General features: G+C 50.0%; 2 protein-coding genes across 3 annotated transcripts in view; one reads left to right on the top strand and one right to left on the bottom strand.

Moving 5' to 3' along the window:
* Positions 1 to 252: 252 nt before the first annotated feature.
* LOC137752395 (putative HTLV-1-related endogenous sequence) lies at positions 253 to 1,226 on the bottom strand. The gene is made up of 3 exons (XM_068527116.1): positions 1,095 to 1,226; positions 736 to 880; positions 253 to 587 (listed from the first exon to the last, which is right to left on the bottom strand). The coding sequence occupies exons 1-3, from the start codon at positions 1,224 to 1,226 to the stop codon at positions 253 to 255; spliced, it is 612 nt and encodes a 203-aa protein (XP_068383217.1).
* TSHZ3 (teashirt zinc finger homeobox 3) overlaps positions 311 to 13,036 on the top strand; it is a 70,949-nt gene continuing 58,223 nt past the window's right edge. Inside the window, exons 1-2 of one of the 2 annotated variants that reach the window (XM_068528741.1) lie at positions 311 to 600; positions 1,468 to 2,157. In XM_068528741.1, coding sequence (XP_068384842.1) covers positions 2,118 to 2,157 — 40 coding nt within the window. In that variant the 5' untranslated portion in view covers positions 311 to 600; positions 1,468 to 2,117. Of the gene's footprint in view, positions 601 to 998; positions 1,207 to 1,467; positions 2,158 to 13,036 lie in introns of those variants that run through there. The other variant, XM_068528742.1, reaches the window with a different exon arrangement.

The raw sequence follows: 13,036 nt of genomic DNA, 5'->3' as shown, positions 1-13,036 counted from the left end.
TCTTAGGCTGGGGGCGAGCGGAGACTTTTGATCTTACCGTCAGGGTGAGATCACGGTCTCCTAGTCTAAAAAAGAAAGCATGCCTGTGAACTTTTAAAACAAACTTGCAAAAACAATCACAAAGAAAAAATAAAGAGAAGAGGGGGCAGAAGAGGAGGGAGAAAGAAACTAAAAAAGAAACCTAAGGCGGGGGGGAGGGCGGGGGGGGAAGGAAGGAAGGAAGAAGGCCAGGGTTTGCAGCTCCCGGAGCGCTCAGGCAGCCAGTCCCAGGGCACTGGGCTCCGGCCCTCGCCGGGACTCTCGGACGCGGGGCCCAGGAAACTCGCTGGGCCCCAGCGGCGCGCCCGGGAGCAGCACTGCCTCGGGGGCAGTGGGCCTGGCGGCCGCCCCCGCATTCCCGCCAACGCCGCCCGGCAGCGCCCGGAGCCGGCCCCGCCGCTGCCGCCCCATTCCCGGCCCAAGAGCTGGCCTAGGGAGACGCAATCGAGCCCGCAGCGCATCGATGCGCCGCCGCCCGCGCCTCTCCGGCTCCTGCTCAGTCGCCGCCGCCGGGGGGTCGTCCCAGTGAGCTCCGGCCCACCAGCGCCCTAGCGGCCGCCCGTAAGTGAGCCCGCTTTACCCCGCAGCGAATGCAGCCCTGCCAGCTCCTCCTCTCCACGGCCCGCCGGCCCGGCCCGCCGTGAGTCTCAGCGATCCCAATCACCCAATCAATAATCAATTCTTTTTGCTCAGTACTGCTGGCTGGCCGGGCGCAGAGCGCGGTGGCCCCTCTCGGGGCGCCCCGGGGCGAGGGGTGGGCTTGGGTGCCCGAGTTCCTGACCCCGTCGCCGTCCCGCCCTGGGATCTGCCTGCGCCGGTGGTGGGGGGCGCGCCCCGGCGCCTAGGTGGCGAGGGGCGGGGTGGAGGTACCGTGAGCTTCCCAGTCTGGAGAGGAAACTTGGAGGCACCCCCTCCCACACCAACCCCCGGGACGGCCCGGGAAAGTTTGCCCGGAAGAAAAAAATTGGGGGAAGTGGCTGCGGCGGGTCCCGGGGGAGGAGCCCTGGTGGCGCGGGGTCTGAGAGCAGCCCCCACCCACTCGGGCCCGCGCCCACCTCCTCCCCCGAGGGCGCCGGCGCCTGCCCGCGGGCCCTGGCATCCCCGGGGTGCGCGGGCCCAGGCCCGGGGGTCCGAGCTGGGGTCTTTGGACGCGGCGTGTGGAGAGAAGTGCGGCCCGGGAGGGGCATCGGGGGACGGCCAGGGGGCGAGGCCGGGTCGGGAAGAGGGGCGGGCGGGAGTAGCTAGCGGCCCGGGACGGGCTCGGCCGGGCCGGTGCCGCGCCCCTGCTTGCGCGCACGGGGCGGAGGCGGAGGGGCGGCACCCCCTCCCCGGACTGGGCGGGGGTCCTAGACAGGCCCGGGGCCGGGAGCGGGGGCGCGGCGCCCCCGCGGGCGGGCGAGTGACACGATCATCTCCTTTTCCTTTAAGCTTGCCTGTTGCCGACGCCGCCGCTCCAGCCGCGCAGCGGGCAGAAGACTGGACCGCCGAGCCCCGGGCCGCGGCGGCGGCGGCTGAGCGCCCCCTCCGATGCCGTGACCCCCTGCCCGGGGGCGGGGGCCGGGGCTTCACCGGCCGGGGCCGCTCCCGCGCTCCTCCTCCCACCCCTCTGCCCGCCTTCTCCCCCTCTCCCCGCCCCCCGGCCCCGAACCCCGCGCACCTCGTCTGGGGACGGGGCGGGGGGGCAGGGCCGCCGCTCCTCCCCGCCCCCTCCTCCTCCGGCCTCTGGAGCGATTTGTCAAACTTCCCATTCCGCCGGCAGCGCGATCCTCCTCCTCCTCCTCCTTCACCACCTCCTCCTCCTCTGCCTCCTCCTCCCCCCGCGCTCCTCCCTCCCCGCGCCTCCCTCGCCCGCCCTCCTTCTTCCCTCCGCACGTTCGGGGATCGCGGCGGAGCGCGGAGCGGGGGGGACGCGGAGAGCCGGGGCGCAGCAGCATCCTGCGGGCGGCCGCTCTCCGGGGGGGAGGCTGAGAGCCGGCCCGCCTCGCCCCCCCGCGGGCCCGCCGCCCCTCCCTCCCTCTCCTCAGCCCGGCAGCGGCGGCGGCGGCGGCGGCGGCAGCGGCAGTCGCCGGAGGAGCATCATGCCGAGGAGGAAGCAGCAGGCGCCCCGGCGCGCAGCAGGTACGAGCCGCTTCCCCTTCCTCCTCTCCTCCGCCTCCTCTTCCTCTCCTCGCCCCGCGTCTCCAGCTGGCGGCGACCCCGCTTCTTGCCCCGCTCCTCGCCCCTCTCGCTCTGGCCGCGCAGAGTAACTCCGGGGCGCCGGGCTCGCTCGCCGCTCTCCTGTCTGGTGCGTGCGCCCGCCTCACGGACCGGCGCCCCCCGGACGCCCCGCTGCGCTCTGGCCCCCCCCCCCCCGCCCCTTCCCGCTCGCACCCACTTCGTGAACCGTGCTCGCTCGCGGCGAACTGAGCTGGGCTGGGTCCCTGCCTCCTCAGCTCTCTGCCTGGCCGCGGAGAGAATGGGAAGGAGCCCTCTTCTGTCTCTTTCTGTGGGGGCGGGCGGGGTCACCTGAGTTCTCCGGGACACCTTCCGTGTCCTCCCGCGGCCGGCCGGCGGGGGACTGCCTGGTGTCTGCCGAGCGAAAGAGAGCGAGCGAGTGAGCGAGCGGGTCCCTTCGGCCACCTTACTGCTAATCCGATTGATTCTTCATTTATTGGGCCCAAACCGGGCACAGCGGTGGAAAGCAGAGCGCACAGGGTCTGGGTATTGTCAGATGACTGTCAAGTCGATGTTAGATGCTGGCGTTCCCTTTTCCCCGGTTTGTTTTCGCTCACCCCCACCCTCTCCTTCCACTGCTTCTCCCATGCTCATCTCCTCATAGCACTTAGTTCTGGGACGTGTCTGAGTACTTTCTCCCCATCACCGCCCCCCCTCTTTTTTTTTTTTTTCAGGAGTGTCAATTCCTTTTAAGACTGAGCCGGGTTTTTTTTTTTTTTTTTTTTTCTTTTCTGGAAAAAGCATCATTGAAAGCAAAACAAAACCCACACACATAACATTATTTTGCAATAATGTCAGTTGGGGGTATGTTGCTTGGAAGAAGGGTTTCTGGCCCTTTGCCACCCTTGATTTGATGACTGATTGATTGCCCATCATGCTGCTGCCTTTGATCTATTCATTCCCAATAAACATCAATAAATCACTTGAAATGGTGAGGCCAAGCTCTGTGACGTCACTAGGGCCCTGTCAGTGCAACTTCTGGGATTTGGGGTGGATTGCTGAGAGGACCACATATGGACAGGATGTATTTTGATATGAGTAACACTCAGATGTGCAGAGGTTCAGATGCTGCCTGAAGGGGAGGGTTAAGTGGAGGTTCGTTTCTTTCCTTTTTTTTTTTTTTTTCCCTTCTCTTCCTTTCTTTTCTGTTCTTTGCTTTTGTGGAAGAAGGGAGGGGAGGGAGAAGGGTCAGGGCATTGCCTGGTGCCCTTTTTGGATGAAGGTATGGTACCCATGTTGCCCCGGAGTGCCTGTAGTAGCAGTGGGGGTGATGGTGATGGTCATTTCCGTCACTTCAGCCGGCACTGCCAGTGGAGCTCACAAACCGGCTGCATCTGAACTTGAGTCTTCTCACACAGGGTCACAGAGAGGAAATGCTGTTCCTTCTTCTCCCAAAAATGTACTGCCCTGTTAGTGTCCTAAGAAAATCGTAGAAGAAAACAGACTTGGTTTGGAGCATATATTACAAATTTTGCTTTCTGTCCTCAGTGTTACCCAAATTTAGAAAGTTTGAAAATCCCAGTAGTGGTTGTAGGGAGGGTGCCGCCTCTCAAGTCACCTCCTGGCTGGTGCTTTTTGCCTATCCCATCTTCTACTTTAAATTCCAAGCTCAAGCAATGAGCTTATCTACCCAAAATAAACTCTCAAAGTTTGGAGGACTCCTTAACAAAGTTGGGCAGTAGGAGTGTCTTGGACTGCTTCCAGTCTTTGGGATTTTTTTCTTTCCTTTTTGGATGCACATTTGAAGGTATCTGTGTGCCTCAATCAAATGAACCATATGTGACTGCATCTTTACATTTGGTTTAGAATCCTCTCCGCCGTTGCTTCATCTTTTCTCTTCCACCTTGCCAATCTGAGACTCTTATTTGATAAATTTCTGCTAAAAATATTAGAGGAGGAGGAAATGTGCTGTTGGTTTCATTTATTTATTTTTTTAAAGCAACCTGTTCACTAACCTTTTTGCACCTTTTAAAAAGCCAGCCAGGAAATCTCAGGTCAGTTAAGAAATATTCATTATATAAAAACTTGACTGCACTACTAATAGGAGCTGGAAGAATGGTTTTGCTCTATCAAAATGACCCGTCAAAACGACTTTGTTTCATATTTGATTTAATTGTCTCTCTCCTGACAGGCACATTCATCAATAGCTTAATGGTCAATCAGAAGTTGGCAGCATGAGTGCTTTTTTTCTTTCTCATACCCTGGTTTTGGATTTACTTTATCAGAATGCCTCTGCCTAATGGACGTATGGAGGAGGGGGGGAATGTCTGAAGGGCTACTTATTTAGGAGAGTGGAGGAATAAAAAAAACCTTCCACATCCAGGCTGGTGATAAGTATGCACAGGCCAATAAGTGCGCTGTGTGAGTTTGTTTGTTTGTTTGGATGGACGAGAAACTTCCCATTTTTTTCCTCCCTTTTTCAGTTCTCATAGCTGCAAGTTATAAGGTTCATGCCTGCTTTTGTGGCATACTGGGAGTGATGACAAATTGATTGCTTTGTACTGATAGAGAGTGGGAAAAAAGAAAGATGTCTGCTGATTGGTAACTGGAAATCCATTCCCCAGCAACCTTGAGGAGACTCCAGAATTTTTTCCCCCCTCCAAACTGAAAGGTCCGCTCAGCCATAAAAAAAGAAAAGTTGTTTTGCCAGCTTCATTAGTGTTCACCTAATTAGCTGTAAACCTGATGGATTCCTGACAGCTTTAATGATTGGAGATGACAAGCTCGACGCAGTGTCATCCAGCAGAATTAGGTTTGCAGCTAGTTTGATGTAATCAAGTTGATATTACACAGTCCTGGCTGCCTTTAGTTGTGCATTAACTCAATTTTCTGCTGCAGGTGACAAATGGGCTTTGGTACCTGGATAATCATGTCATAGGAATTAGGGCCCTTTTAATGGTCTGGGGGTAGAATAACAACCACAAAGGGCTGAGAGCTGGGGAGAGCGTGCAGACATAGCACACAGGTGCACACAGTTTTTACATCTAGGCCAAATGTAACACTGTTCCCCAGAAGGCCAAAGCAGCCTCCAAGAATCCCTGAAAAGACGTATTTCTGCCCTTTAGGATTTTTCTCTTTTTGATAGAAATTATGCACGGCTTAGTGTCTTTTCTTAAAAGGGAGAGAGAAATGTCTTCACCTGCTGAAGAGAAACCTGGGCAGGAGTTTTCCTTTCTCCAGGCATGTAATTTTAAAGGGCTACACGTTTGTGCTGGACAAATGCCGTTGCCTGTAGAAGTTAAGAGGAGTGGGGTTACAGAGGCCCCGGTCCTTTGGGCAAAACGACCATTTTCCTTCTCTCCTATGTGCAACATTTGTTTTTCAACAAGTATTTTTTGAAAATACCGGAAAAGAAAGTCAAGCAGTACTTAATAGCAGATCACGTTTTATTCTTTCCTGTTCATTTTCTGGAAGGAAGTGTAAAATCATTAAAAAGCCATTGCCTAAACTCCACCCTCCCCTCAAAAAAAAAAACAATCCAACAAACGACAACTTGCCACTGACCTTTTGAGTCTTATTTGGTGAAAGAAAATAACCTTCCATGGAGTTCTTAGGTGGTCCCATTGCAAAGGTAAACCTTCAAGCATCTTGACTTTTGTCAAAGTGGTTTGGACACCTTAGGACCTGCTGGGGTAACAGATCACTGTGGGTCCCCAAGGAATAGCATAAGCTCATGGTGGCACAGCCCGGGGTTATTTTACTTTGCCGGTAGACACGGGCAAACTAAAAGATGGCACACCTGGCAGTGTCCAAGTAACATCATCCCAACCTTCCTAAGTCTCATCCACGTATCAGGCAGCTCCAGAGAGGAGCTTTTCTCTCTTGGAAGTACATGGAGCATTCAGGAAGGCATTTCGGCATCAGCCTTGGGAATTTATTTGCTCTCAAACCTGCCACACGTCTCTCCTTTGGACAGACGTTCTACCCTGTAGCAAGGTGACAAAATACCTGGTTTTGGTCGCTCTGTGATTCCCCCCACCCCTTTTCCTACAAAATGAAAGGAGCAATGTAAATTCTAAAAAAAGAGAAATCAAGAAACTCAAGGAGAAAAACAAAGAGGGCAGGAGGCAAGGCTATTCCCCTGGACATCCACACAGGGGAGAGAAGCTTCCCGAATCAGCTGCTGTGCCCCCATTATCTTGACAACTGTCAGTTAGGGCTTCAGTGCTCTCCAGGGCCACCCTTGATTGTGAGCAGTTGATATTGTCATTTTGTTCTCAGTTTTGCCTTGAGCGTGCTCATAAACGGGAGCCAGGTAGTCAATAACTGATGTATCAGCAGTTATTCCCCAAATTGCCTCACAAGTCTGCATTTTTCCTCTTTTTTTACTAAAGATTGTTTTGTAAACTGATTAGAATGAAAGGTGACTGCTCAGGACCGGGGGAAATGCCCTGAAGCCCAGGTGAGTTCCCAGAGTGAAAACCCTTCGTTTCCCCACCCTCCCCTTCTGGGTTTCTGGAGGGAGAAGGATCACCTTCTTGAGGGCGAAGCGCCTGGCCCTTTTTGGGGGCCTTTGTCTTTCCCTGGTGTCTGGCAGAGCCAGGCTGGGGCGAGGGCTGTGGATGCAGGCGGGGAAGGAGCAGGGAGAGGATAGGGAGTCCTGGTCCTGGTGCCCCACAGCCATGTTTCATCCAATAACAGGAGCAGGCCAGTTATGCCGAGTGTAGTTTGTGAGGCTTTCCTGCTGGCCCATTTTTATTCCTGCCTGTCACTGGACAAACTATAAAAATAGCTTTAGTCTTGTAGTAGAAAAAAAAAAAAAATAGGGTGTGTGTCTACTTTCTGTGTTTGTGAGCAGCCCAGGTAGGTAGGCCTTTCAAAGAAGCTGTTTTGTAACACCCCTGTACCATCATCCTGCAGCCCGTGCAAGGAAATAGGACAGAACAACACAGGGGTATCACTCACCCCGGAGCCTCTCAGGTGTTCTGTGTGTGTGTGTGTGTGTGTGTGTGTGTGTGTGTGTTCTAGTTATGCTCCAAATTGTGGTTTCTCTGTCTGAAGTTAAAAATGAAAGGTGAATACAATGTATTGTATTTGGTAACAATGATATGGACTGGTACATCGAGATAGATAATGTGCAGTTGTAATTAGACTCAATAGACAGGCAGTCATTTTTAAATTCTTTTGACACATGCATAAAATAGTCATATAATAAGATAAGATGACAATTTTATGTTAGGTTGATAAAGTGTCCCGATACTTGCATTTAAATGTCTGTAAGCCTTTAAAAAAAAAATCTAGACAGATTAATTCTAGCTTCCAGTATTTGCAGTTAGCCATTAAATTAATTTTCAAATTCTACTAAACAATGGCTATGAATATTTCTTTTTCTTTCTGGAGTCTTCTACCTGAATTTTAAGGAACGGATACGTAGATTTGGTAGCTTTCTCAAATTTTTCAACATTTGTAAACATTTACGTTAGACATGGGTGTAAAAATTCAGGTTACTGTTTGTGATTAGAAAGATGCTCTGCATTTTTGGAAGTAAAAAAAAAAACAGTAATAGAACATAATCTGCTTATGACCACTTGCCTGAACGACTGTCATACTCCACTTTTAGGAATCTTTATTAGAAAGATTACATAGTGTCCTTGACCAAATATTGAATATTTTATAAGCCCCATTTAAAAAAAGACATTTTGAGCACATACACTTGATTTGATCAGCACTTAGATTCTCGGTTTTAATTACTTTCAATTCTGTAAATTATTTTAGTATTTCAACAAGAGTGGCCTAAGAGACGTATTGGGGGTCAGGAAAGCATTTTTCTGAAGGTCACATTGCCCGGACTTTTTGACCATCTCCTTACCTTATTTTTCTCAAATGTGCTAAGGTGTGGCTCTTGAAGAATAACTTAAATTTGTTTGGGCTTAATGATAAATTATTAATTCATACTGTCAGGACACATGTTATTAATTATGACTGTGTTTTCTTCATCCAGAACAGCTGTTGGGGAAACAGTGTAAGTTCAGATTGTCTTCAAGGGGGAGGGCACCAAAGCAAGGAACTCACCAATTTCTTGTCGTCATCTTCCTGATTCCCTTGCTTTGGGAATAAAGGATTGCAGGGGGCGGAGAGAGAAACTATTATTTCTAGACCAAGATGGGTACTGGCAAATGTTCACTAATGTAACTCTTTAAAAAGCAAGCCTAACTCTCCATGCTCTGAGTCCAGGTGGGATTCTGAGGTGGTACCTGCTTCCTTCCCCAGTCTGGTTTTGGACTGGTTTCCATTCCACCAATTTCTCTTGTTTTCTTCTTCCTCTTGGGTAGACCGGAAGGTCACGTTCACAAGTTTAGAGTAGCGGAAAGCAAACTACTTTGAATGCCTGTTTGTTCCCCAAACTGGAACCCATCCCTTGGAGAGCAAAGGGCTGTTTGGTAATATACATGAAATGACTCCAATTCATTTACTTTTGATTTTCCATCCCCGTCATTAAATCTAGTCCTATGTATTTCGTTTCCTCTGAGTTCTTTGAGAAATGCATGTTGCATAAAATAGGCAATTTTTAATGAACAATTTAATGTAAATGGGTTTTGAATTTAAATTAATATTAATGAAGCCTTGAGTGAATTTATTTTGCATACGTAAAGGCTTGTAAGTCTTTCACCCATGTGCTTTCTCCTTTATGTAGTAACATTGGTTGGGTGGATTAACCAGTGCCTTTTAAAGATTCATGCTTAAAAAATTAAATTGATTTTGTATGTCCAATAGTGCCAACATATTATTAGGCAAAAGTGTTACTTAAATTAAGGGAAATATACCTCATTTTTGATTAAAGCTCTCCGTCTCCATTGCCCTGCTCTTCCTGAAAGCTGCAGTTGGTTTGGCATTGCTGCCAGGGAAAATACACACCAACAATAGTTACTACAATCAAGATGTTTTCTTTCTTTGCCTTACCTCTAATGCATTATGTATCCCGGGATGATGGGAAGTTCTGTAATTAATTCTGTTAAATGTAATTGCTATAATCACTTTGATGTTACACATAATAAAGGTAATATGGTAAGCGCATAAAAAATATAAACACCTTATTGTAACACTTCTGCTAAAATTCCTTCTCGTCAAGTCTGGTTTATAGACAAGTGTTCTCAACTCTTTTCGGTCATAGGTGACAATTTATCCGAGCTGTATTCATTGATATTCCAAAGGAGAGTCAGTGATTGGAAAGGATGGGCCTTGGCTTGAAAGGGTCTTCAGGTTGGTTGCCTAGGAATCTTAATTCCCCTTTCCTTAAAGATGTGGCTAATTAAGAAAAGGTGACCATTATTTCTGGAGAGGAGAGAGGTAAACACTTCAGAAGGGCCTATGGAATGAAGTAAGAGGTATAGGAATGGAAGAGGGGCTCAGAGAAGAATGAGAGTGGAGTTTTCAGATCAGGGGACAGGCTGTTCTGTAGGTTTTCTCATCCTCATGGTGTGGGATTATGGGAAGTGCCGTGTGTGCACGTGTGTGTGTGTGTGTGTGTATGTGTGTGAAAGAGAGAGAGAGACAGAGAACATAGGCGCATGTGCTTATGGGTAACAAGAGAAAGCCACCTTTCTGTAACAGTGCAATAAGGGAAATTAACACAGAATATATGCTCTATTATTATTATTATTTATTACTATTGTTATACACCTTTCACGGGGGCATCTGAGGACCGTGCCTGACTGTTGCACATCCCTCCACGGAGTTGGCCGACGTTGCCTGTTCGACAGAAACCTGAGTGATCTTTGAGACTCCCCCCCGCCACATCTCCGTGCACCTACCCTGGATCCAGGCCACCGTAGGACATAAGTTTGCCAGAAACCCCAAGCACACAGATCTCGCGGGATGTTTCCAAACACGTTCGAATTCTTCTTTGCCATCATAGCTTGCAGGAGTTGGAGGATGTGGTGGGAGAGGAACCTTGTCATTTAATTTTCTCCCTGTGGATAACCAGGAATCAACCTAGCAGGGAGGTTTGACCCCCGTCATCAGCCGGGCCGTGTCTCACGTACTACAAAGGCCAAGAGGTCTCATAACCCAGTGTTGGCCTGACGGCTTGGATGTGAATTCTCTGCATTTGTATTTTGTTTTTCGGTGTGCTGTAAGGCACGGAGTCTGTAAACCAGGCATACACAGAAATAAAATAAGGGAAAGTGGATGTGTGAGAAGGGGATGGCTCTTCTTCTTTGGAGGAAGAAAAAGGTGTTTGCGGATGGTGCTAAGATGCAGTGACAGCAAGTGGTTCCCTCGACTGTGCCCGAGGCCCCCGAGGCCCGGGGAGCTGGGTCTGGCTGTTGCTCTCACGGGCTGGCTGCAGACCAGGCTGGGAAATCAGGGTGCTGCGGAAGGCTGGGCAGGGCCTGTCTCCTGGGCACCGGGCCTAGCATCCCGGCCTGCCAGGTGAGCAGGGGCCGAGGACAGGGTCTGGGGGTCCCAGCCTGGGCCTGGGCTGCATCGGGCCAGCCACCAGCCCTCCTGCGGTGACTTTCAGCTGGTTTTGATGGTCAGGATGATAAAAGGTCTGAGAACTCCGTAGGCCCCTGTAATCAGGGCCAGTGCTGACATCCTTCCCAAGTTTGACAGCTTCTTCCTTTTCTCTCCTCACCGCCAAGCCTTTCTCAACTGAATTTCTCCGCCCTCCTCTCCCCTCCCTCCCTGCTCGCCGCCCACCCCTTCCCTCCCTCTCCCCCTTTCTGTATGTGTCTCTCTTGTTTCATGTTCTTGATCAGTCTCAGATGCCGGGAATTATTTTTTTTCGGGCGGGAGGGGGAGTGTTGCTTTAGGTTTGTGGGTTGGGCAGGTGTGAGAGGAAGTCTGTGTGTTTTTTTTTTTTTTTTTGTACTGTAGGCCTGTTGCTAATTAATGTTCCTCCATAAGATTCTGTCGGAGTTGAGTAATGTTTTTGATCTTTATGCCTGATAACTGCATACTTAATGAGATTTCAAAGCTGTGAGTGCAGCTCCCTACAATTATTGACAGATGCCTTTTCTTTGCCATTGGGTTCAGCTTCATAAATCCTCTTGCCGTAATGAGGTTCAGCAGTGCCACCCTGGCAGTGAGCTAATGAAAGGGGGGAGGGCGAAGCGGCTCAGGGCTGTCTGACACATTTTTTTCCTTTAAAATTTACTATGCAGATGTCAAGCTGCGGACGATTACTTCAAACATGCTAATTTTTATCTTGCTTTTGTGTCAGCCCTTTGCCATGAAAAAATAAATAAATAAAAGGACTAACCTTACTCCACTTCATTTCTTTTCCTTTTTTTTTTTTTCCCCCAAAGTCACATTTTTTTAATAACCCGTGGTGTGTGACTGCTGGGGACTTTGACACGCGTGTGGCCTTTTGCAGGTATCCAGTGGCAGAGCCGTGTTTTTTTTTCCCTCCCTTGCCATCAGAAGGGCAGGGGGAGGATAAAAGTGTGATTTCCCCAGGCCTCCCATCAGCCTGCCCTAAGTATGCACTTGAAACGTCGGAGAATTCATTTCAGAGTTCTGAAACTAGATCCCGGTGAAGAGCTGCGCCATGCCAGAGAGTCGATTTCCTTTTCAGCGGAGTCATACATCACTGACCCACCCTTCCCTCCTGACAGAATGACATATGTCATTTATCATATGGGCCCCAGCCAGACACGGGGAGGGGAGGGGAAGCCTGGTCCATGTGATGCTGCTTCGTCCTCCTCCTCCTCCCACTGTACACAGTACGGCTGGCTTGCAGAGAGAGAGAGAGCACTGCTGATTTGGCGAGAGGGAGAGGGAGGAGAGAGGAGACTCAGGGGCGAAGGGAGGAGAGCCTGCTTCGTATGGATGGCTGGGTGTGTGGCGGGGCGGGCACGAGATTGGCAGAGGCATGGACGAGGTTATGTTCTTTCATATTGTCTGCTCAGCCTCTGACGCTCTTCTGACTCCCCCCCCCCCACATTCCTTTTCTCTTTTTTTCCTTCTTTTTTTTTTCCCCCCTTTTAGTAGTCAAGGGAAAAAAAAAAAAAAAAAAAAAAAGGAAGAACAAGCAGGGCTGACAGGTATCATTCAGCCTCCCTGGCTAGTGAGGGGTGGTGTAAATGAAGCTCAGGGCTCCTGGATTCACATGATTCAGACGTGCGTTATTGAAGATGGATGTTCCTTAAGAAAAGATTGATGGTGGATCCTGGGCTTAGGGTGCCATTTATCATTTTGAATATTATTTAGACTTGCCGTGTAAACCTGTAACTTGAGAGTTGGAAGAGCCGGGGCAGGGCAGGGGCCTGTGGGGGTGTGTGTGTGTGTGTGTGTGTGTGCGTGCGTGTGTTTCCATCGATTGGCCTTGAATTATCATTGCTGCTGACCAGACACAGGCCCTCCCATTTACAATACAGAAGACACCACCTCCCATAAAGGAGGGACGGTTTAATTTTGGATAATTTCCAAGGACACAAGCAAAAATGAAGTATCTGTGATTTACACTAAAGCTAACAGGCAACTTCTCTCTCTCTCCCTCTCTCTCTCCCTCTCTCTCTCTCTCTCTTCCCCAACAGAGGCAGTCACGTACAAAACATTAAAATATAAACAGAGCTGTACTTGCTGAAGCCAGGACCCTTGTCTGATTTTTTAAACTCTGTGACATGCTTAAAAAAAAAAAAAATCTGTATCTGCAAAGCTTAGCACAATATAACTATTCAAAAAAGATAATAATACCGGTTGGCTTGGTTAGCAGTGTGAGAATGAAGAAACATAGACTTCCACGTCCCAGGAATATTTCAGTTAAAAAATGATCTAACCCTGCCCCTGCTCCCAGCAGCCTCTCCCCATTTTGTGTCTGCACTCGGTCCCCCTCCGCAGG

The sequence above is a fragment of the Eschrichtius robustus genome, chromosome 19 (genome assembly GCF_028021215.1).
Source record: "Eschrichtius robustus isolate mEscRob2 chromosome 19, mEscRob2.pri, whole genome shotgun sequence".
In the NCBI taxonomy this organism is placed as follows: domain Eukaryota; kingdom Metazoa; phylum Chordata; class Mammalia; order Artiodactyla; family Eschrichtiidae; genus Eschrichtius; species Eschrichtius robustus.
Note: the sequence above shows the minus strand (reverse complement) of the source record. Positions and strands in the feature narration are given on the sequence as shown.